The following is a 26,219-nucleotide window of genomic DNA, read 5'->3' as shown; positions in this document are numbered from 1 at the left end:
GAACCCTGCTTTCTGGCAAGCTGAAGCTGTGGTACATGCAGTATGGACTACTTCCACCTCTCCTGTGGCCGCTAACCCTCTATGAAGTCCCGCTCTCAAAAGGTGGAAAAGCTGGAGAGACTGATTAGCTCATATGTAAGGAAGTGGGTTGGTTCCCAGGTACCTCAGCAGCATTGGGCTCTACGGCAAAGGGATGTTACACCTGCCCATTTCCAGTCTGGCAGAGGAGTACAAATACGCCAAAGTCAGACTGGAGATGATGCTACTGGATTCGAGGGATCCATTTGTAACCCAAGCTGCCCCCATCCTGAGCAGGCAACTGAGCAGGCAAAGGCAGCACTCAGACACAGGGACATTGTGGGCCGAGTGCAGGAGGGGAGGAGTGGTATTGGCCTTGGGGCCAGTACACCAGCATTGAGCAAGGCCTCTCAATCTCAGAGACGCAAGCTGGTGGTCCAGGAGGTACGTCGGGAGGAGGAAAAAGGAAGGTGTGCCCAAGCTGTGGCGCAGGCAAAGAAAGGGCCGTGGATGGCATGGAAAGGAGTGGAGAAGAGGAAGATCTCCTGGAATGAGCTGTGGTAGATGGAGGCATTCAGGAAAAGCTTTACCATTAGGGCTGCCTACAATGTCCTGCCTTCCCCCACAAACCTAAGCCAGTGGTATGCCAAAGACCCCACGTGCCCTCTATGTCCAAGTCCAGCAACAATGAAGCACATCTTAGTGGGATGCAAGACCAGCCTCACCCAAGGCCGTTACACCTGGCAGCACAACCAGGTACTAAAGTGTCTTGCAGCAGTGCTGGAAAGTCGACAGACAAGTGTGAATGCCCTTCCTCCCTCATCACGGTGGCAGCCAACACCATTTGTTCGGGAGGGCGAGGGTCAAGCCAGCCTCACCACCATAAGACCAGACACTGGGCAGCTGGGCAGAGCACAGACTGGAAGCTACTGGCAGACTTGGACAAGAAACTCTGCTTCCCAGCTGAGATCGCAGCTACCAACCTGTGACCAGACATTGTTCTGTGGTCAGCCTCGCTCAAGCTTGTCTACATCATCAAGCTCACTGTGCCCTGGGAGGGTGGAGTGGAGGAGTGTAAAAGGCTGACGTACGCTGAACTTGCAGCCAATGCGCAACAACAAGGCTGGAATGCGAAGGTACGCCCATTGGAAGTAATAATAAATTGAATTTATATAGCGCATTTCATGGACTCAAAGTCGCTTTACAGGGCAGGGTAGATTATAAAAACATAACAAAACAAAACGAGCAAACAAAACAAGTAGAACAAAACAAGATACAGATGAAAAAGGGAGGGGGGCAGGTGGACTATGGGTAGGCTGAGATGAAGAGATGGTAGGCTGTAAGTAGGCTGCAAAGGGTTCGTAGCCACCTCAACATCTAGGCTACTCAGGGAGACGGGAGTGCGAGGGAAGGCCTATCGGCAGGCATTCAAAGACCTCTCCACGGCTGCTGAAAAGGGGAGCCAGTGGCTGTGGGTAAAAAGAAAGGACTCCGTCTGGGCCTCCAAGTGAGTAGATGGCATCTAGGGAGTGAACCTGGGACGCTGGGATTCACTGCTGAACCCTCTGGAGGTGTCGTGGGCATATCAGCGAAACACCTAAGAAGGAGGGCGCCCACTTGACAACCCAAAGGGTGCCATGACTCAACTGACCATCACACGGAGTCTCATCGGTGCCTGCTGTGTGCATTCATTGAGGGATATCAACATCTAGTCCTACACAACAGATCTTAGTAATAAGAAAGCAGACAAATTGTACAACACCACTTTATTGAAAATGTGCACACACTTTAAATCACTCACAAAAGAAACATTTGTCTAATCTTTAGATGTAAATATACCAGAAGTAAAACTGAGACACAACAAAACACATGTTCAGACAGAGATCATGATCATTGCAGCATCAGGCCTTAAGCAGAGGATTTATACACATTATTCTCAAGTATTTACAGCGTGCAACTCTTTTTAACATCATAACACAAGCCCCTGAGGCAACAGACGAAAACGCGTGAAAGGGCAACAAAATAGGCAACAAAAAACGTGATGAAAACGCCGAAAAATGAGATGGAAAAATGCATCAAAAAGGTCGACCAAAAGGCATCAAAAAAGGTGTTAAAAAAGGTGAAAAAGGAAACTAATAATGCAACAAAAAAAGCCAACAAAAACGCTGAAAAAAGGGACAGAAAGGCATCATACTCAAATCGTATTGAAGATTCTGACATATTTTCAAGAGGTTTCTCAAATGATTTGCCCAAAATGTGTGTATGATCCGCCCCCAGAGACCGATAAACCAATCAGGCTTATCTTTCCACACATTGATATTTCATGGGACTTTTTACAGCGTAAAGCCGTCGAGGCTTTACGTGCGTGTTTCCTGGCTGATGCTCTGCTACAGCAAGCAACAAGAGTCAAAGTTGAGAAATAAAACTGATAAAATACACAGACTGCAGAAACTCTCCATCTTATCAGGTAATTTCTGTCTCTCGTTGATTCCTAAAAACGTTATTCTCTGAAAACAAGAAAGACTAACAAAGTTGAAACCAAAGTGCAATGGCCCATTTATTGGTGGTGTAATAGGCCCCACCCACTTTGACCAATCAGTACAAAATTGTAGGCGTGGCCTTCGGAGTGGCCTTAGATGGTACCCTGTAAAAATCGCATGAGCCCTTCATGGGATATAAAATTTTCGCATTTGCAGCGCCCCCTAGTGGCCAATATTTGCCAAATTTGTTGCCATACCTGTGTGTCCTGGCAATCCAGAATCTCCATTTTAGTGTTAATAACATTTAATTTGATCGAGATAGACTTAACGTTTGTGTTTTTGTACCTAGCTAAAAGAATACATTAGTAATTCGCGTATTTTTGAAAACCAAGCTTAATTATTTAAAAAAAAAGTTTGTTCAGGCCCATCTGGAGATACTATGTGCCAAGTTTGGTGCAGATCGGACGCTATAATAATAATAATAATATAAAAATATGGGATGGTGCAGCTTTAACAAAAACTTTAAGGAATCAAATTACAGACAATAAATTTGCAGCACACAAATAACGAAAAGCTGAAGCTTACACAGTATGTTACATATACAACATTTGATCTCTTACTTCCAATGCCACCTCACTTTTATTGGATGTATACATGTAGTAAGTTTTACATCACGATCAAAAAGCTCCTTCAGATGGATTTAGATCCAGTTACATGATGATTAAAAGGATAGCTGTAAACTCTCAGAGGTTGGCCTGAACTTCGGTTGCAAAGAGAACCTGGCTTTTATTTGTTATTCCACCTCTTTTAGGAGTATATTTCACCATGTTTAAGTTAATACTTTCTGTCGATGTAAACAACACGTCCTCCAGGTTTACATGTCTGTAAAGGACAGTGTTATCAGCGTAGAGTATGAGTCGATAAATTCAGTTTAATGTACATTTAAGCCCTAAGTTAATTCATGTGAACAGTAGTAATAGTTGAAATCATCATGAAAAGCTCCACTGGTTCTAAATAAATGATAGACAACTAATGGTATTTATAGTTCTCAAGTGAGGCAGAAAAAACACAAAAAACTTAAAGAAAAAGAAACTAAACTAAAAAGAAAGAAAGATGACAGGCAGAAATTGCAGACTCTGATATCTCAACATCTGGGCAAAGGAAACGACGGCTTGATACCAATGATTTTCTTTTTCTTTTGGATGAACAAACCCTTTAGGATTTAAGGTGCTAAAGAAACAAATGAGTTACAGAGAGGGGAATACCTATCAGCTCACTTAAACTGTAACAAACACCTCGTTTGAGTTGTGTGAGGCAGTGAACCACACAATGTTGTTATGTAAAAATAGTGAAACTTGTGTGATGTCATCTTGTTAAATGTAAATATTTTCTACTTTATTCTCTCCTCTGTGATAGTAAACTGAATATCTTTGAGTTGTGGACAAAACAAGACATTTGAAGTCGTCTTGGGCTTTGGGAAACATTTAAAATCACTTCCATACCGTATCCAAAGTTTTGTTTTCAATATATTAAAAGTAAATATTGAGCGGTATTTTTAACTTACTTTTCAAAAAGAAAACAAAGAAATTTAGGTATTTCTACAGTTGGGGTAAAATTATGGAACAATGTCAATATAAATTAAAAAATGTGCAACTAATTTTTGGTTTTTAAGAAAATGGTTTGTAATGCTATTTTGGAGGGTTACAAATGAGAATAATTTTCTTGTTTCTTTACTTATATCTTGTTTTTTATTTCCTTTTCCTTTAAGGCAGGTAGATTTAATCGATAAGATCACAGGAGAGGCATATATAAGCTTTTGCTTCAGCCTAATCCTTTCAGTCACTGCTTACTGTTTGATATGTATTTTTTTGATGACTGAATAAAACTCCTACTAAACACTGATCCACATTTTTCAAAAATGTTCTGACATTTTAGAGAACCAACAACTAATCCATTCATCCAGGGAATAATCCACACATTAATCCACAGTGAAGATTATCAATAGTTTCAGCCCTAAATTAATTCATGTCAATGGAAGGAATAATTGAAATCATCATAAAAAGCTCAGCTGTTAGCTGGGTTTGGTTCGAAATAAATGATGCACAACTAATGGTATTTATAGTTTTTAAGTGAGGATGAAGTTGTGTAAAAGGAAAGAGGAATCCTTCAGACTGAAGATGGCAGTTGACGGACAGTTGGATGAAGTTCAGTTTTGGAGAGAAGGCCACTGAGTTGTCAGATGCAGACGGAGTTTAGGACGTCCTGAGCAGTTCGCTGAAAACTGAAAAGAAAACAACAGTTAATGCAAAGACCGAGTTACAGAGCCAGTAAAACTAGAACCACACTGTTGTATATACATCCTAGGCAAGGCAAGGCAAGGCAGCTTTATTTGTATAGCACATTTCAGCAACAGGGCAATTCAAAGTGCTTTACATAAAACATTAAAGAGCAGTTAGAAAACAATTTTAAACAATTTTAAAACATTAATAAACAAATTAAAACAAGAATAAAATTGATAGTGCAGTATAAGAATAAAAGTTACAGTGCAGTATAAGAAATTAAAGTTAATAAAATAGATTATTTAAAGAAAAGCAACATCAAAAAGATAGGTCTTTAGCTTAGATTTAAAAGAACTGAGAGTTGCAGCGGACCTGCAGGTTTCTGGGAGTTTGTTCCAGGTATGTGGAGCATAAAAACTGAACGCTGCTTCCCCCTGTTTAGTTCTGACTCTGGGGACAACAAGTAGACCTGTCCCAGACGACCTGAGAGGTCTGGGTGGGTCATAATGTAGTAGCAGATCAGAAATGTATTTTGGCCCTAAACCGTTTAGTGATTTATAAACCAGTAGAAGTATTTTGAAATCAATTCTTTGAGGCACTGGAAGCCAGTGTAAAGACTTCAGTACTGGAGTGATGTGATCCACTTTCCTGGTTTTAGTGAGGACTCGAGCAGCAGCGTTCTGAATCAGCTGCAGCTGTCTGATTGATTTTTTAGGGAGACCTGTAAAGACACCGTTACAGTAGTCAAGTCTACTGAAGATAAAAGCATGGACAAGTTTTTCCAGATCTTGCTGAGACATAAGTCCTCTAACCCTTGATATATTTTTAAGGTGATAATATGCTGATTTTTTAATTATGTTAATGTGGTTGTTAAAATTTAGGTCTGAGTCCATGACTACACCAAGATTTCTGGCTTTGTCTGTTGTTTTTAACATTGTCGTTTGAAGCTGACGCTGACTTTCAATCGTTCCTCTTTTGCTCCAAAAACAACCACCTCCGTTTTTTCTTCATTTAATTTAAGAAAGTTCTGGCACATCCAATCATTAATTTGTTCAATGCACATATTTAATTGTTGTATTGGGCTATAGTTCCCGTAGCGAAAGGTTATGTAAATTTGTGTGTCATCTGCATAACTATGGTAAGTTATTTTGTTGTTTTCCATAATCTGAGCGCCAGTGGAAGCATGTAGATGTTGAACAGAAGAGGCCCCAGAACTGAGCCTTGGGGAACTCGCGCACGTATGTTTGTATGCTCAGATGTATAATTACCTATAGACACAAAGTAGTCCCTATTCTTTAATAAGGATTCAAACCACTTTAGTACTGAGCCAGAAAGACCAACCGAGTTTTCCAATCGGGTCAAGCAATATGTCATGGTCTACTGTATCAAATGCAGCACTAAGATCAGGTAATACTAAGACTGAAATTTTGCCACTATCTGTGTTTAAGTGGATGTCATTAAAGACTTTAACAAGAGCCGTCTCAGTGCGTGGTGTGGTGAAGAAACCTGACTGGAAGGCATCAAAACTGTTGTTTAGCAATAAGAAAAGGTTGAGTTGTTGAAAAACCACTTTTTTTTTAGGATTTTACTTAAAAATGGAAGGTTTGATATTGGCCTATAGTTGCTCATTAGTGTCGTGTCTAGATTGTTCTTTTTTAGGAGTGGCTTGATGACTGCAGTTTTCAGGGCCTGTGGAAAGATACCTGAGAGCAGAGATGTGTTTACAATCTGTAGCAGATCAGAAGCCAAACACTTCGAAACATTTTTGAAAACACCCGTTGGTAGAATATCAAGGCAACAGGAGGAGGTTTTCAGATGTTGTATAATGTCCTCCAGGTTTTTAAGGTTGATCGTATGAAATTGTGTCATGTTGGAATTTGTTTTGCGTGCATACTGTGACAACACATATCCTGTACTTGATATGGAGGCACTGACTGTTTTTCTAATTTTCTGAATTTTGTCTGTGAAGAAGGAGGCAAAGTCATTGCAAGCCTTGGTAGACAACAGTTCAGATGCTACCGGTACTGGAGGGTTTGTTAATCTATCAACAGTAGCAAACAAAGCACGTGAATTATTATTGTTTCTGGCAATAATGTCAGAGAAAAAGGACCGTCTTGCATTTCTTAGTTCCAGATTATAAATGCGAAGTCTCTCCTACACATACATTTAGACCTGCTTCGGTTACTTTGTAACTTTGAAGACCAGTTCAGACCAAAAGATTTGTGACGAAGGCGAAACCACTTTAGAACGTTGCAGGAAAAGTTGCAGTGGTCTTGAAAAAAATTCAACAAAAACATAGAAAAAAGGGACAATCACCGATCTTGCTCATATATGGTAGAAATGTGTATCTAAATCCTGCAAGGCTGTATATACGAATGTTGGTGTTGATGAATAAAAAATTGACACATTTTAATTAATTTGACTGTTTTTTCACATTATGCAAATTAGCAAAAAAAAACATCATGGCGGACGTTTATGGTCTAAGAGGCTTTTCTATAGAACACATTGAGCTGCATATGTTGGAGAAATTTCAAGTCAATTGGACTCACCGTGTGAGGGGCGTGGCCTTTCAAAGTTTGGGCCTTAAGTTATAGCGCCACCATCAGGTCGAATGGCATTATACTTTTTGGGAAGCATGAGCACATCATAATCAGTTATTAGATTCAATGGTGACAATGTCCATGTCTCTAGCTCGTTCCAGCCCCCAGTAATTTAAGAAAAGGCATAATTTAGCATAAAATGCTAAATAGGCCACGCCCACATGCACCAAACATGACACTTCAGATCCTGGTTACTACTCGACCCCAGACCATGTGTACTAATTTTGGTGAAACTATGTACTCCGGGTGGTACTTACTTGTTGTATTTCTGGGGGTCCCTATGGGTTAAAATCATTGGTTAAGCCAACTCCTCAAGACGTGTTACAGATATGTTATAAGATATGTTACAAATTTTATGATGATTGGAAAATACGTTACCAATTTTCTGCTAAGCTCTGCCCCTTTGTGAAGTTCTTTGATAGATGGCGGCATGTTTATATATGGTAGCAAGGTGTATCTCAGTCCAGCAAGGCCGTATACCAATTTCGGTGTTGATAGAATTAAAATTGACAATGTTTTATACAGTTTACCGTTTTTCACATTATGTAAATTAGCAAAAAAAATCCATCATGGCGAAACTGTATGGTCCAAGAGGCTTTCCTGTAGAGCACATAGGTGTGAGAAATCTCAAGTCAATCAGACTCACGGTGTGAGGGGCATGGCCTGTCAAATACCCTGAATATTTTTCTATGAATTTGGATAAACGTACCTTGGGGATCAGACTGCTGGCCTTTACCACTCTCTGGATCCGCACCTAAACACAGACAAACATGTCGTTATATGTTTTATATTAAATATCGGAAAAGTGACAAAACCTTTGAAAAAAGTGAAAGAAATGTCAAAAAGGGGACAAGCATGTTTTAAAAAAAAAGTTGAATGAATTGACAAAAAACACCAAAAAAGCATTTATATTTTAACGATAAATCGAGAAAACAATCTCGTCGGATAGCTAAATATAATTTACTATAATACATAAAATTATGAGTTGTAATTGTTAAAAACAGAAATAAGAAAGCACAGCGACCTCCTTGTATCTTGAAGCAGAGCTTCTTCTTCTGGTAAGCAAAGTAACTGGACGCCGCTCCGAGAAGCGCCACTCCGATAGCGCTGGCGATGCCCGCAACTGTCCCAGCTCCAGCTTCTGCAACACAAAACACACACACACACACACACACACACACACACACACACAGTTACAGAAAACACATTTCACATTTCAGCAGACTTTCTATTGTCTTATGTCAGAAACGTCGACAAAAGCCACACAAATGTCCCATGAGGCAACGTGCCAACATGGGTGTGCTTTTTGTAGTTTTACTCATCTTTCCTGTCACCGACTTCCTGTCTTCATTCCTGACACATTAATAGTATAAAGTATTCTTTTAAAGAAGCAGAACAATGGTGCAGATGTTTGTGTGACAGTTCCTGAAATAACCTCAGTTCTCCACAAGGTGGCAGTCAATAACTTCTGATGACGCACAGAACCGCTGACAAGAAACTCCCAGAAATCACATTTCCATGCTCCATTTACAGCAGCTACATATCAACTATTATTTAAGATACTAATAACAGAAAGCCTAAAAATATTGAACATCATTTGGGAAAAACATGATAGTTGTATTTGTATTTATTTCGAGCATGTAAATGCAACATAAAAAAGACAACAGCAGTTTGTTAAAAACCTATCCAACAGAATAGAAAAAAAGGTTTAAAATGATATTAGTATGGTCACGAAATCTGACATTATGCACTATTCTTATGACTTTTTCTGAAGTATACATATTGGCTGTGTACTTTTGTATGCGTTTTCTCAAATATCTTCACAGTAATTTAAATATGGCAATATTAATGAACAGTATAGGATGCAGAGTGATTTATGATCCAGTGCATGTTTTGCTTTAGACAGAACTGACTGACTGACTAGAAATATGATTTCATATACTCTTTCAATAATAGTTCCATTAATCTGTACCTCTATTTGAGTGTTAGATTTATATTTTCCAAATAACATGTTTTGCTCAGATTTAATGGTAATTAGTTTTTGTCAAACCATTGACCCCTGGGGGACACCACAAGAAATGTCTAAAACATTCAGATTTATATTCTCCAATCTTCATAAACTGTTGCCTGTTTTTCAAATAGCTTATTAACCAATTCAACACTTTTCTGCTGATCCCATACCTTTCAGGTGTTAATATGTCATGACTCATTGTATCAAATGCTTTGTTTTAGACCAATGAATACCCCGACTTAATTTGTGATTTTGTCTATTAATTTGGTTAATGCCATATATGTTGACCAGTTTGTTCTGAATCCATATTGACTATCTATGAGTAATTGGTGTTTGTCTATGATTTTTTCTAAGAAGAAACAAAACTGTAATGTGTGAAGTGGTGTTTGTCTGCAGTTTTGTACGAGGGTATGAATTTTGCTGTTTTCATTTTGTTTGGGAATTGACCTGTTTGGAACATCCTAGTTTGTTTTCTCAACTCTGCGTCTCTTTTGTAGCTTTTTTCAGAGACTGAAGTTAAGATGTGGTGAAAAATAGAAACAGAACACAACAACGGAAGAAAACTTGATTCAAAGTGCAAGATGGGGCAGGGTGGAGCACAGATACACACACACAAAGTATCTATTGTTTTAGTCATAGCATAGGCAAAACCTAACCCACACTTCATCGCACACACACACACACACACACACACACACACCACACACACACACACACACACACACACACACACACACACACACACACACACACACACACACACACACACACACACACACACACACACACACACACGCCTGGCTCTTCAGTCAGTTGAGCTGTAAAACCACAATGAGTCATGACTCATCAATTCCACGTTTTATTCATTGTGCATCATACATCTCATGACTTTACATTTCCACAAAGACAAAAGGCTAAACTAGGAAAAGCTTCCACCAAAAATAAAAAAATACTCTGCCTGTTTCCCAAAAGAGCACACAGAGAACTACTCGTTTCTAAAAAGTGCTGAAGGGGAAAACCGTTGCTATGTGAAGAATGCAAACTGCTCCAGGTGTTCGGACTGACAGTGAGTGTACTGTAAGGTGTGTTTTCACACGAACAAACCAAGACATAATCCTATTTTTTCTACAAATAAAGAAAGTTTTATTCAACTAGATCTTCAAGTCCAGATCATGTGAACGTCTAAAAAACTCCAAGTGATCTTTAACTGAGCAGATGGTTATTATTATCTAGTAACAGTCACATCTATTCACTACCTCATCAAACACTTCATTTCCTGTCAAATGAGCTTATTTAGTGCCAAAAAAATTTAAAAAAAAGCTACCAAAATGTCGAAAAAAGCAACATAAACGTCGACAAAAGCATAAAAAACTTTAAAAAATGTTCCAAAAACTGTCTCTTTAAAGAAAGGTAACATGAGTTCACACTCCATACTGCTGAGTCATGGCACTGCTGGGTGGAGATTAAAAGAGCAATGAATGAATAGACACACCCAGATCAGTTCAGGGTGTCGAGTAAGTCCGGAATAGCGAGGTTAAGATACCCGGCGTCGAACATTTAAAGTCTCAGAGCGCTGCTTCAATCCATTTTACACAAAGTGTCCATAAGAGAGAGCAAACCAGGGGTCAAAGGGCAGAGGGAGTGTACGTTAAAGTGTACTTAGTCCAAAATGTTAGCGACACAGTTTCAAAATAACTCTCAGAAACCGTAAGAAAAATTAAAAAATCTTCCAGAAACTGATTCCTCTCGGATTCCTTTTCAAACATACTTTATATATTTTTTCCCCAAAACCGAGTCCAAGGAAGTATACCGAGGGGAGCACACAGAGTCCAACATTTTCAAAGTTTCAAAATAAAAAAACTTTTCGAAACTGCAAGAAAGATAAAAAAGCATTTGTGTAATCAGAATTTAGCTTTACTTTGATTCCTCACTGATTCCTTTTCAAACACACTAAATATTTTTTCCCCCAAAACCACCCGAGTCCATCAGACGTTGAGCCAAACGTGTAACCCTCAGAGCTGAGAGCCAATCAGAGGTCAGAAACGGTTCACGGTAGAGCCCGCAGCAGATCCGCGGCCCTCTCTATCAGCGGGTTTAACATTTGCTTTAGGTTGGACATCCACACATAGAATTCCTCGGGCATGTTAGCGTTTAGCATCTTCAGGATTTGGCCCCACAGAAGGTCTGGATCTGCAACGACACACAATCGTAGCAGCGATTTAGCCCAAAGTAAACCAGACCGGGGGTACCAACATGAAGAATATAAAACTAAGTTAGGCAGGGTATCACCAAGGAGTTCCCTAATCGAATCCGATCCACAACGGTATTGTTAGCCTTATTGTGAAATCTCTAGAATGGCTCTGTGGTAGGAGGCGTAGGTATATCTGAAGCAGACTCTGCTGCTGCCACAGGCAGCTGTGCAACTACACACAAACAAAAAACATTGCAACTCTCCTTCAAGAAAATCGATTCACTAAAAGTGTAAAAAAAAAAAAAAAAGCGTCCAAACGGAAAACCCCCCAGAAAAAACGCCAAGGTTTACATTCACACTGGTATTCTAAACAAGGGGTTTGTATGATGTATGTGAAAATTACAGCGGCGTTAGGTCTTCATGACGGTTACGTTTAGCCAGCAAAACAATTAGTTAGGATCAGAAAACGTCAGTTGTTTGGGAGTTTCAAAGGGTTAGGAACTAAACTAACAAAGAACCAATGAGGGAGTAAGACACTCCCTCCAGGAATTAGACATGCCTGGATTGCAACGATTCACGCAAATTCAATCAATCTCCGTGAATTCAGTGCGACCTCGCAATCTTGTCCAATCACCGGAGCTTCGTTAAGGTATGACATCAAAAAATTTGTTCAATGCACTCTTTACTTCTCCATCCATGGTGTTTCAGGATTTTATTCATCCATATCAGATCACTCAAACAAAGATCATTTTCAACATTCAACATCGTTGGAGAATCCGGTATTTTAAGCCAGAACCAAGCCAAGTAATCCCCAAACAAAAGACCAGTTTCCAGGAAATGAAACCAAACGTACCGCGAGGCTTTCAGAGCCCCGAGCAGAGCGACAAGTCAAACCAACACAGTCAGTGTTGGACCAGCGAAGAAAACAGAAGCAGTGAACACCACTTCGTCTGAGATGGGAAACAATCCCCAACAACAAGTCAAGAGCAGATCAACTCAGCAGGAAGTCATAATGATTTCCACACTGACACAAAGACAGGAAGTAGAATCAGAGATGGATTTACCTTGAGGCTGATCGCCAGCACCGCCTGTCAGGACACACAGAGTCAATATAAGGGTCAGACATGTCTTTGAATTATAAAAGATAATACAAGATTTATACTGAACACACTACAGTTAAGATGTATTATAAGACACGTAAAAACTAGTGATGGCCAAATGAAGCTTCGTGAAGCAGCGTCTTCATTTTCTGAGCCCACTAGATGGCACTCTTGGTTTTAAGAGAAAGGCCTAAGGCATTGCACTTCAGTGTATTCTCAACCCTTTGTTGCACAGAGAGCGCCATCTAGTGGGCTCCGAAAATAAGGACGCTGGTTCATGAAGCTTCATTTGGCCATCACTACTAAAACCACCTAGATCAGTTCAAGAGGACGCTACGTTTCAAATATTTTCTCTGCTTTACCTCAGAGAATTAGATACAAAACAGGATATGAAACAGCGACAAAAACGTTAAAGAAAGGGTGAAAAAGTGTCTGAAAAACCGTCAGAAGCATCGAATAAAGCTTCAAAATTTCTTAGAAAGCAACAGTTGTGGAAAAAAGCATTAACAGTAAAAAATGTCAAAAACGTTGAATAAAACATAAAAAACAAGATAAATCGTCAAAAGCGTTGAAAAAATGACTAAAAAGTCAAAAAAAGTTTTAAAAGCATTGAAGAAAGCAACAAAGTTGTACCCAAAGCAAAAAAAAAATTTACGATACAGAAGAACAAACAACAACCACAGGAATAAAAGCGTACCCTGAGAGTCGTAGCCGGGGTCCACCGCTCGCCCTGGATTCAGGAGAAAGAGAGGAAAGTTAGAAACTGTCTGCTCACGCTGCTTCCTCTTCTGCAAGATCATTCTGCAGTTAATAACAGCTAGCCGTGTCTCTCCTCCATTCAGCAGAATCAGACCTGACACCAACATGTGGCTCCAGGTACGCTGGGAAAGCCTGGGCGTTATTCTTTTTTTATAACTTTTGTTTATCAAGTGCAAGAGACAGACATAAAGTGCATACAGGCCTGGGCGTTATTCTGACACTGGGAAAGCCTGGGCGTTATTCCTTTTCTAATAGGAGGAAAGTGTAGTGTAGTTGTTGCTGTACCTCCTCCGGAGCGTCCTCCATCAGGTTTGTAGTCTCCGTCACTGACCTCCGACAAATCAGAGTCTCCAAACGATCCACCACCTTCAGGAAACCCACAATGATTAAACACATACGAAAACAAAACGTAAAAAAAAACTATCACATTGAGAAAAAAGCAAAAAAAATGCCAAAACGGCAACTATATGCTGAGAACATTTACTGAAACAGCAAACAAACAACTTAAACATTGAAAAAAGCAGCCCAAATGTAAAAAAAAAAAATAAAGTGACAAATAAATTTGAAAAAGCTACAAAAATGACAAAAAAGTGAGTGGAACATGTGACCTGTCAGACTGACCTCGGGGCTTTGCGGGGTCTGTGGGGTGCACTGCAGGTTTGTCTGGTTTGGGGTTGGGGTCTGAGGGAACAGAGACACTATCAGAGCCAATAATCACAGAAATACACAAAGAAACCAGATGTTGATTTATCTGTGGCTTTATTAAAAGGTAGTCATATCAAAACATGGTAACAAAAGAAACAAGAACATCAAGAAAGAGACAAAAACAGCTTCAACAATCTCCAAAAAGTGGCAAAAACGGAGAAAAAACAACAAACCGTCAGATATTGAAAAAAGCAGCGAAAAAAACAACGGCAAGAATGTCGACAAAATCAACGAAAACATCAGGGAAAAAAAATATTTTCATTTGGGCGCCCTAGTATCCCAGTCGGTCCGTTCATAGCGGCTGCGATTGTTTCGGCGTCTCCTCTATTTCTTCCGTGAGCCGCGAGAGAAGGTGTCAGGTCAGGCTGGTAATCACATACAGGAAGACAACAGAGCAGCTGGATGCTGTACAAAAATAAAAAACTCCTTTCTAAATAAAACACACAGGTTTATGGTGATTTGGGCTGTCTTGACTTCTCAGCTGTGTCTTACCTGGACCCAGAGCGTCCTCCAGATCTAACCCAAAACCACCTATAGAACACAAAAACACTTCTTTAGACACTGATGAGATGACTTTATATTTATATTCATCTCCCTGATACATTTATACATTTGCAGAAAAAATGTGTTTACCTATACCAATATGAAAGTGATTTATTTTAAGATTGGACTGTTAAACCTACCAGAATCTCCAGAACTCGGTTTCTTGGGTTTTTTAGTCGGAGCTGGCTCATCTGCAGAATAACATAAATATATTTATTTAGTTAGAAACAAGCAACAAAACGTATTTATAACAATCTCTGTCAAAGTCTGAAACCTCCATGTTGTATGAAAATATGTGAACATGAAGCAGACGTCTAGATCTGCAAAGAGTCATCCAAATTAACCGCCAACTATTTTTAAAATACATTGATCGTTTTGGGTCGTTTTTCCAAAAATTTGTTGGATGATGGATGCAAACTTTGAAAAAAACAACAAAAACATTTTTTTAAAAGCGTAAAAACTTTACATAAAGCACCAAAAACATCGAAGAAAGTATATTTTTTTGAAATTTATTGTTAGTATACTTTTTTAAAGTGTACTATGATCTCACTTCATTAGAAGTGTGACTTCTGTACACTTTATACAGTACACTCTAAAATAAGTGTATTTTTAGTGGCATATCAGAGTACTTTCATAAAATATGTTAAAATACATATATAATATAATTTGTGAAAGTGTACACTGATTTTCACATCAGTAGTGTAATCTTAGTACTGTAAACAAAGTGCACTAAAATATAAGTACTATATTTAAGTACTTTTATTAGCATATCAAAGTACTGTCATAAAATATGCTAAAATGCAAACACTTTTAGTGGAAATTTAGTAATTTATTAATTTACTGTAGCCTACTAATGGAAAGTGTATTGACACGATCTGCCACCACGCCAAGACTATGGCCAAGACCCGCCCTAGGAAGCAGCTCGATTGGTTAAGGTCAGCCGATTGGTCACGGTTACGTTACCTTGCGTAAGCATCATGGACACCTAGCCAATAAATGGTATTGAAGGGCGGGTCTTGGCGTGGCCATAGTGGGATTCGTAATATTGCTGCCGACAGGTTGTCGTTTCAATGAACATTGGCTGGAAGATGAAAAATGATTATGGATTAAACGGGGACAAACCCTACGAGTTGCCTCTTGTAAAGTCTGCAAAAAAGATGTGCAGCTTTTCACAACGAGCGAGTCTGTGCTCTCGAGTCACACGAAGTAAGTTTCAAGTAAGCCAACTGTAGCCTACTGTACATGTTAGCGCCGGTTAGCGCCTAGCTATTTGTTTACGCTAGTAACTTCTACCTAGGAATTCGCAGGCTAGCTAAGTGACTCAGAGTACTTGGTGTGATAATGTAATGTAATGTTAGTATTGCATGTCCGTTATGGCACGTTCATTTGTGGAATATGCAGTTAACATAGCCAAAGTTACATCACAATAACTGTAACGTTACTACCCGCAAATTAAAACCTGCAAACGTTAGCCTAGTGCTTAACAATCGTTGATTGCTGAACAGAAATGGTGTCAGATGGAGTGTCATACAAGTAGCCTACTGTAAGGTTGAGGATGGCCTTATGCACTATTTGCACTGCTCTATTCCAGTAGATAAATGTATGTCTTGACAATGAAGTACTTTTCTTTTTACTTCAATTAACATAGCTAGGCTATTTATGAGCACTGTCAAAGTCTTCAGAGTTAAAATGGAAGTACAGGTTGTTGTTGCACTGTCTCAGATTTTGTTCAAACCTTGTCTATATCAAGAATGTGTCCCAAAACCAAGGCCTGTAAAATATTTCTGTTCTTCATATTTTCAGCCCTTGAAATTATTTCAGTTTTACAGCCTGAAAATCACATTATCTGGGAAGCAATATTTGGACATTAATTCATAGGCAGCCCAAACTTTGTAGGTTGGAAGGCAAACATGTCAATATGACTGAACCATTACAAGTCTGTACGGCATGCCCTAGATTTGGAAAAAAGTGTGAAAGGACATTAAGGGTAGCATAAACTTTGAGCAAAATCTAAGAGGGTGCAGCAACTGTTTTCCTGGATTTTGACACACAATGACCCAGCTGCATGTCATTTGGCTCAGACCCCCCCCCCCACTCGGTGCTCCTCTCCATAGCTGTCTTGCTGTATGTTATGTTAGGAACCATGAAGAGGTTAAACATTTTAAAGGTGATAATTCAGGGTTAGTCAAGTGAACTTGTCGAGTGATTTAGTTTGGGGTAATAGTTTTTACATTGACTCAGACAGGCTAGATAGCTTAGACAGTGATACATTTTGAAAAATAAAACTTGTGTTTTGCTTAAATATCTGATCCTTCTATTATTACGAAACACAATTTTGTCTGTTCATAGTAGTATGTGACAAAAACACTAAATAATAATTTTGACTATGTATTGGTATATATTTTACGGTGGTGTAAGGTGCTGGAAAAAGCTTTAAAATGGACCTTGAAAGTGCTTGAATTTGACCTTGGAAATGTGTACGAACCCTGAGTAATGTCATAATTATGAATCCAAATCCATTGTCATGATTGATTGACAAATCCATTATCATCAATGATTGTATTTCAATGTTATACATTGTCTATCTTGTTTTAATTCACGCCCATGTCTCTTTCCTGTTTTCACAGAGGCAGTGAGGGAGCGATTCCCCAACACCGAGGTGGCAGAGATCCGGGCCCTTCTACGGAGGAAGTGCAACAATGAGAGCTACAAGGCCTCTAGTAATTCAAGTCAGAACTAGATGTGCATGTGTAGTAAGTTATTCGCCATTGTTCTCTTCCCGGCATTTCAGAGGTTCCTGCTTTTGCCAATATCTGCTTTTGTGTGTTACTTTTGTGTCAATAATAAAGATCCTTTTCTGAAATGCAATTTGTAATCTGTTGATGTAATGCACTTGAACTGAATTGTAATATAATACACTTGTAGTGTAATAGCAACATTCATGCTTAAGTATAACAAAGTGGGGATAAAAGTACAGATGAAATATACTTCAAACAATTCGTTTCTACCTTACACTATAATAACATTGCACTGAAAGTACGTGTCTATGATGTTTAGGTTGTAATTGAACTTCACTTCAAAACACATTATTAGTGTCATAGTGGGACACTTTAAAAGCACTAAATATAGTTAGGAAGTGCATTTATAGATCACTTGAAATATTACAGAGGCATACTAAATTAACACAGTTTACAGTAATTATAAGTATTATAGCAGCATGCACAAAATGTACTAAAACAACTGTAAGTTGCGCTGCAATGCCTTTTTAAGTGTATTTCCATTAGAATGGCGATACAATGCAATTGTACTGTAAGTGTGCTTAATTGCTCATGAATCTTGATTTTCATTAGTGTATTTTAGTGCACTTGAAGTTTAAAAAAAAGTTCCTTTTTAGTATACTATTTACACTTGAAGTGTAGTCAAATAAATGTTAAGTTGAAGTTAATACATTATTGAATACACTTAACTATATTTGGATTTGACGAAAATAGTACAAAATGTAGAAAATATACTTGTTACACTTTATTAAAGTATATTTGTAATAGAATTATTTTTCACCTTGGGAAGACTTTTGCTGTAAGTAAATAAGTAAATATTACAATTTTTAAATGTTACCTGGTGCAAACGCATCGGAGAGGTCCAGCCCCCCTGGAGAAGAAAGATAAAGAAGAGATTTAAACATAAATTATTTTGGACAAACCATCTGATGCAAACCAAAAAGCAAATAATCCACACATTAATCCAGGGTGAAAATAATTACCAAAAACATCAAAACAAGCGACAAAAACTTTGAGCAGCATCAAAAACCAGGGTTAGGGATAGTTAGGGTTTTACATTTTTAATCAGGTTTAAAACCAATCATCTCTTGTTTTAGTAGACAATGGATGATCATTACTAGAACTAATAGAATATGCTCAGACTCATATATTTACTGAAGACTTTAAAAGGAATTTAATAAAAAAGGTATTCAGTGTATTTTTTGACAAAACGTGGATGCCTTACACACAGAAGAGCTCAACAATCCCCCGTGTCACCGACACGGGGGATGGTTTTTACTTCACAATGTTACCCGCCAAAATGGTTTGTCCCCGTCCTTAATTTGAATCCCTGCTTATTGTCTAATAACAGCTGTTTTATGTGTGACAGGTGAGAGGATACCAACCGTCGGTTTTGGGTTTCTCGGGAGCCTTGGGCTGCTCTTTGGGCTTTGCAGGTGTTGGTGACGGCGCTAAGGGACAGAAATAATGGAGCAGTGTTACAATCTGACAGCCATCCAGCCGACACATGAACACTGGGAATATGGGCAAAATAAATGGCCATAAAGACATGAACATGATGCTTCAGAGAGAGTTACTCACCCAGATCATCCAGAGCGTCGGACAGGTCCAATCCTGCAAGAAGAGGAAGACACAGGGAATAACAAATCAACACAAACACACTGTATGATAGAGCTGTCAGTCTTCCTCTAGAATAGCATTCAAATTTCATGTTATTTTTTTAATATTCAAATAATATTTGAATATGTAATGCTCAAATGCAGCCTGTTATTAATATGTACTACACTACTTAGGCTTATTCATTTTCAGTGCCACTATAAGCATGTGGTTATTACACGATCAGCCTGGCCTTGAAGGGGACCTACGTCATGGCGCATTGCATTTCTGGCACACCGCTCTCTGTTTACATTATTTTCCACCACGAGCACACAGAGACAAACACACATCAACAGAGAACTCTGGAATGAAACATTATCTAACAAGTGTAGTGAAGCAGCTCTGTTGTAAAGGCTAACGGCGCTCCGTTAGCACAATGACATCATGTTAGAAAGCACAGCCAAAACCATTTGTCATAAACTAAGAAACAACAGTGTTAGCCACGATGCTAACGGCATTGATAACTAAGCCAAACGGTGCTGTCACTACTATTTTAGTGATTTATAAGCAACCTGTTTTTTGCAGATTGTCTCGTTACTGAGAATCCAGCTGTTAGAAGGTAATATATGAAGTAGAAGCTAACTGACAGCTGTAGGACAGCTACCATTAACTTTAGCTGTCTCCATGAAGCTCCCAACTAAGCTCCTATAACTTGCGACGCAGTTAGGAAACCAGAACGAGCTAACTATTGACAACATAAGCATTTGGGCTCGGTGGATGTCGATTTTTAAGTCTTAAACTATTTCCCATCGTTCCGATTCATTCATGATTCAAGATTTACTTTGTCATTTTCATGTGTACTTCTGTATGTACAAAAATATTAAATATTGTTCCCCCAGCTTGTGTCAGTATAAAAAGGAAATAAATAGAATAAAAAATGTCGCATAACATAGTCTGATATTTCTGTTTCTATAAGTCCCACAACATAGGTAGAAACTGTCTATTTATGTTTCTATAAGTCCCATAACATAGGTAGAAACTGTCTATGTTTCTATAAGTCCCATAACATAGGTAGAAACTGTCTGATGTTTCTGTTTCTATAAGTCGCATAACATAGGTAGAAACTGTCTGATATTTCTGTTTCTATAAGTCCCATAACATAGGTAGAAACTGTCTGTTTCTATAAGTCCCATAACATAGGTAGAAACTGTCTGATATTTCTGTTTCTATAAGTCGCATAACATAGGTAGAAACTGTCTGATATTTCTGTTTCTATAAGTCCCATAACATAGGTAGAAACTGTCTGTTTCTATAAGTCCCATAACATAGGTAGAAACTGTCTGATATTTCTGTTTCTATAAGTCGCATAACATAGGTAGAAACTGTCTGATATTTCTGTTTCTATAAGTCCCATAACATAGGTAGAAACTGTCTGATATTTCTGTTTCTATAAGTCCCATAACATTGGTAGAAACTATCTGTTTCTATAAGTCCCATAACATAGGTAGAAACTGTCTGATATTTCTGTTTCTATAAGTCGCATAACATAGGTAGAAACTGTCTGATATTTCTGTTTCTATAAGTCCCATAACATAGGTAAAAACTGTCTATTTATGTTTCTATAAGTCCCATAACATAGGTAGAAACGGTCTGATTTGCCGGTCTAGTCAGAGACCATTTTAAAACCCTCAAACATTCGGGGCTTTGGAGGAAACATTCAGGGCTGAAGACCCTGAAGCTCCGCGCCCTGAGTCACAGTGAACATTAGCTTCAGGGGTTTCCCTTCACGTGTGTTGTGTGTGTGTTTTTGGTGTTGCAGTGAATCATGCAGTGTATTTACTGGTTGGTATGGCAACACCGCTGCTGACTGACCGACACACAGAGTGGCTTAGAAGTATGAGTCACCTACTGTATGCAGGAATCAGACTACAAAAATGACTCCTGATACGAGCTGCATAGAGCACACCACTGCAGTTTCCAGAGAAAAAAACGGAACCAAATAAAAACCTTATTTCACAACCAAAGCCTTCTTAACTGCTTTTACAGGGAAGACTCTGCAGGAAAAACTGATATGTATTAATAAGCATACATGTATTTCAGTAGTTTTACAAGCCAGTAAGTTAAAAAGACAACAACATAAGTGATTACTTCCAACAAAGTTAGAATAGAAACACAACATAGAATGTTTTCCTACGGACCAAAAAGCATCAGAATCAGACTACAAAATGAGTCCTGATACCAGCTGCACAGAGCACACCACTGCAGTTGAGCATGGCAGCTCATCGCGTGCCTGTGGTTTCCTGTACCAGCGCTCAGCCTCGTTTTCACAGGAAGCAGACCCAGATTGTGGGAGCCTGGGCTGTCTTCAGAGACCGCGTTTTTTTACAGCGTGTTCAGGGACAGGCAGCTAGCGGATGTTTGCTGTATGTGACGAAAAATGTTGTAGCCTAAAAAACGCTTCACCTCACTTAGAGCACCTTTAAAGCAACTTCTAGAAAAGGTCGGCTCATAGCCAAAAACCTGTTGATATCAGAGTCTTTGATCACGTTTAAAAGTAGCTGAGTTTCTCCTTATCAGGTCTGCAGCCTGCAAACTGTTGGCTGGTTGGTTTGTGTACAGCAACCGTAGCAATGCACTGACCATAATCCTGCAGTGAAAACCCTGATTGAGACGCATATTCCAAATGCGCTGTATACATGTCCAAAGAATGCTTCTAAAGCCTGAACAATATCGGAATAACACACATGTCTTAATCGGACAATTCTATATTCGGAATGTGAATATCCAACCAGAATATGCTGTTTACATGTCCTGTATCAAATTCAGAATATTGTCATATTCTGGATAATAGTGGAATATTGGTGTGCATGTAAACGTTCTTAGTGATCCAAATTGTTGACCATTTTCTGACATTTTAGAGACTAAACTACTAATCCGCTTAAAACATACATACTTCGACCATCATGTTAATATATTTGGAATTGAAAACATCAGAAGCTAAAGGATGATAACAACCCTAAAATAAATAAATTAATAAATAAAGCTGCAAGCAGCAATGGACGGGCCCTCGCGCCTCTGCGCGTGTCGGGGTTACTGCCGGACGCCGCTCCTTGCGACCGTGCATTTGCGCGGCACTCAGACGCCGCAAATCGTCACCAATGAAAAGGGAAATCCCCGCTGAGTTCAACGATACCTCACACAAGACTCTACATCATACAGTTAATTAGCTGTGAACGGGGGCGTGGCCAAATAATAGGGGGCGGGCCAAACCATCACCAAATAAAAAGGAACTCTCTGCTGAGTTCAATGATACCTCACACAAGGATATACCTTAAACGGTTCAAAAGCCATAAAGGGGGCGTGGTTTAATTTAACATTATAAGTTTCATGTAAATCGGCTGATGTTTGTCATATAACGCGCATTTCCAGTTGCCACTAGGGGGCGCTATGACTAAGTAAATATCGGCCTTTATTTGTCCTCAGGGTTGGACTCTTATGAATCCTGAAAAGTTTCGAGCCAGTTGGACAACGTACACTCGAGTTACAGCCACTTCTGTTTTGATGGACGAAACGCACAAAATGGCCGCCCCGCCACGGCCATTCCCTATGACGAAATTTTTTTCTATTAATAATTTTTCATCTTTAACGTCTTAAGATGATACGGACCAAATTTGAAGTTGATCGGATGAAATCTCTAGGAGGAATTTGTTTAAGTACGACATGTGGAAATGGCCAAAATCGCACTAATTTCAAACTTTCAATTCAAAATGGCGGACTTCCTGTTGGGTTTAGGGTATGGCTCCAGTGACGTTTTCTGTGCGTCTTGACAGGTAACATATCCGTGCGTTCATGGACATCGGAAAAACGTTTTTCCGAGTGAAAACGTCACCATTCACGTCACTTCCTGCGGGAATCAGAGGTGGGAAACTGGGGCTGAATTTTGCTAACCGAGTTTCCCAGTTGGTGACGCGTTGACAGCTGACGTTTGATGGAGGCGACTTTGGTTCACTGAACATATTTTAATGACAATAAACTGTTTATTGTGGACAAGTGCCTCTGCCAAGAAACATGCACAGACATAACATGTTTCAAATTATTCATAAATAGGCCTATGTATTATTATTATCTAGTGTATCTTCCCGTTGGCTGTCCTGCAGATAACCCAAACAAACACCTGTCCATGTGCTGTTTGGATGCTCGCATTAGAAAACAGAAGTAAATCTTTTGTTATTGTGGCCTCCATGTTTTCACCACCCGATGCTCTCGGCTAAGGCCAACCGTTGGTGGCAGTCATGCAAAAAGTTGTTATGCCAAACGCCCAATATAACAGAAGAAGAAGAACACGCCATTTAACGCTGCCAGTCAGAAGAACAAGCGTACCAGCGTCCTGTTATTCGCTTGAGTTGACAAGAACGTCCATGTGTATCAAATTTTAAATTGTCTACGATAGGCTTATCTGCAGGGGTCAATTTTTTTATTTTTGGGGCTTGTGGGAGCTATTTATTCGCCTATTTTCGCTAATTAATATTCACATATAAAATACTTACATTTTGCGCTTTATCGCGACCACCAATTTTGGTGAGTTTTTGAATATGTTAAGCCCCTCAAAAAGGCAATTCATTTGCTGGGAAAATAATAATTCCTTCAGTTCCAATAGGGCCCTAAAAACTCATTTAGGGATGTTAACCCAAGTTTCTCTCTTTATCTTTTTCCATTTTAAAGCTGCTGCTGGAGTCCATCTATAAAGCCCAATGGAAGAGAACTTTTCATGTAGGTGTACTTTGAGTATTTTAATGTTGAGCTACATTCTACTTTTACTCCATTACATCTCAGAGGGAAATCTTGAAAACAAATGTGCACTACATTTCTCCAACAGCTTTAATTACTTTAAAGTTTTAAAAAGACTTTTACTTTTGGTACTTTAAGTTTATTTTGATGCTAATACTTTTGTACTTTTTCTTGAGCAAAGTTTCTCCACTACATTCAACTGTTACAGCTTTAGTTACTAGTTACTTTAGTTACTCCGCTACATTCATCTGTTACAGCTTTAGTTACTAGTTACTTTAGTTACTCCGCTACATTCATCTGTTACAGCTTTAGTTACTAGTTACTTTAGTTACTCCGCTACATTCATCTGTTACAGCTTTAGTTACTAGTTACTTTACACATTAAGATTCCTGCTCACTAAACACATGTAGTTTTTAAAGTAAACTAGCCAACAATATAACGGCCTACAAGTCCAGCTGAGATGATTAGACCATTAAACACACAACTGGTTGGATCCTTTACTCTTTCTACAATGGTTTAATACCTTAACTACATTTTCCTGATGATACTTACAAACTTTTACTGCAACAGAGTATTATTACAATGTGGTGTTAGTACTTTTACTGCAGTAAAGTATCTGAATTCTTCTTCCAGCGCTGTCTTTGGTTTAAGACACAAGACCACTAATATACATACCATGTAATGTAGGCTAATCACTGTAACTTACCGTCGTCTGTTAATGTCCCAGCAACAAGAAGAAGAAGAAGCACACCAATCCTCAAACCGATCATGTTGACGGTAACTGGGCTCTTTCTTCTTTCTTTAAAGTCAAACTTCTGGAGCGACGTTTTCAGGCTTCAGCTGCAGATATTTGTGGCCTCAGACTGCAGGGCAAACCTCGCCTGGTGTCCTCTTACAATTTGTTATGAGTCAACTTTGCCGATGAAGGAGTGGCACACGGTCGGGTGTGGCTGCCTGCAGCCTTTCAGAGTATGGGAGCACATAAGAGTCAGTAATATTCACAGTTTGGATTTTTTTTTTTTTTAGCTATAGATTGATTTGTGCATCTCAAAATAGTGACTTAGTATCTCCATTTGTTTGTGATTTTATAATTGAGTCGTGCAAGTATAAAAAACGTTTTGTAGCTGTAGAATTTTTTTTGCAAGTGTGAAAAGATTTTGTAACTAGAGTTTTTGGATGTGTTTGTCAAAGTTTTAGTCGCTTTTTTGATATTGTTGTTGCTTTTTCCAACGCACATTTGCAACATTTGATGCTTTTTTGGGCCTGTTTGTTTTTTTCCCAAATTTTTGGTGCTTTTTGTCCTCATTACATTTTTCTTTGCTATTTAAATCACTTTTTTGGGGATTAACTACACACATGCAAAAACCAATTCTACAGCTACAAAGCTTTATTTCAAGTAAAAAAAAAAAGTAATGGGCCTTATTTGACCCCATATCAGAGGGGCATCTCATGCACTGTGAAGAAAGTTAAATTAACCCTTGAGCATATTACTTTATCTATGAGACATGTGCAAACATACATACATACATACAGATAAGGCCGACTTAAACCTGCCAAACTTTCACTAAAACAGTTCGCTTACTGCCCACAAATGGGTTCATTTATGTCAAGCAACGCTGAACCAAACTGCATTTACAAATTTCAGAATTTATAGTATTCTTGCTCGTCAACAAAAAACTCTGACTATGGGAAAACTTTAAAGTTGATGTACACATTACTACAATCTGTTTTTTCTATTCGGCATACATTCTGGTCCTATTGCAGATCTCATTTTGAAAAAATATCAACTTGTATATCCCATTGTCACGTTATTTGTCCATAGACTTTACAGGAGTAAAACAGTGTAGCTAAGAGCGTGGTATGGCAGTTGGTATACAAGCTCATTTCTGCCAGTATGATAAAAACAAAAAGATTCGTGTATCATTATAATGAAACTTTTTTTTTTTTAAATAATGAGATAGTATCTCAAAATAATTACTATCTAAACAAATTAGTAAATATCTCAAAATTCTGATGTAATATCTCAAAAAAATAACTTCGTATCTCGAAATGAGTTACTTTCTCAAAATAATGAAACTTTTCTCACTTTTTCAACGTGTGGGACGCTTATTATATTACATTACATTTATTAACTTTGTTCCTGACCTGTTTCTGTCTCTGACTTTAATAGTTTTAAGACCCAGCGGCGACCGCACCTTTGCCCCCTCAGTTGAATTTTCTGACCCCTTGTTTCAGCATCATACATCCATAAAATGTACAAACACAACAACACAATTACTGTTTCAAGTTCTCATTGGCATCTTTATCACAGGGGGCTTTCAACTACTAACAATGTTAACCCGTCAGCGGCGATATTTGACACCGATAGCGAG

The 26,219-nt window shown here is 38.7% G+C and overlaps 1 protein-coding gene across 2 annotated transcripts; it reads right to left on the bottom strand.

Moving 5' to 3' along the window:
• Window positions 1-1,767: 1,767 nt before the first annotated feature.
• On the bottom strand, window positions 1,768-24,776 carry cd99 (CD99 molecule). 2 transcript variants are annotated; one of them, XM_039792920.1, is made up of 13 exons: window positions 24,554-24,773; window positions 19,045-19,077; window positions 18,849-18,914; window positions 18,302-18,334; window positions 14,827-14,877; window positions 14,636-14,674; window positions 14,060-14,119; window positions 13,724-13,804; window positions 13,377-13,409; window positions 12,644-12,667; window positions 8,402-8,518; window positions 8,087-8,131; window positions 1,768-4,779 (listed from the first exon to the last, which is right to left on the bottom strand). In XM_039792920.1, exons 1-13 carry the CDS (start codon window positions 24,615-24,617, stop codon window positions 4,751-4,753), a joined length of 675 nt encoding a protein of 224 aa, XP_039648854.1. In that variant the 5' UTR covers window positions 24,618-24,773; the 3' UTR covers window positions 1,768-4,750. The 2 variants fall into 2 exon arrangements, with proteins under 2 accessions (XP_039648854.1, XP_039648856.1); XM_039792922.1 differs by lacking the exons at window positions 1,768-4,779; window positions 8,087-8,131; window positions 8,402-8,518 and adding an exon at window positions 10,715-11,578 and having other exon boundaries at window positions 24,554-24,776.
• Window positions 24,777-26,219: the final 1,443 nt, after the last annotated feature.

Source organism: Perca fluviatilis, chromosome 24 (genome assembly GCF_010015445.1).
Source record: "Perca fluviatilis chromosome 24, GENO_Pfluv_1.0, whole genome shotgun sequence".
NCBI lineage: Eukaryota > Metazoa > Chordata > Actinopteri > Perciformes > Percidae > Perca > Perca fluviatilis.
This window is presented reverse-complemented; position numbering and strand designations above follow the sequence as displayed.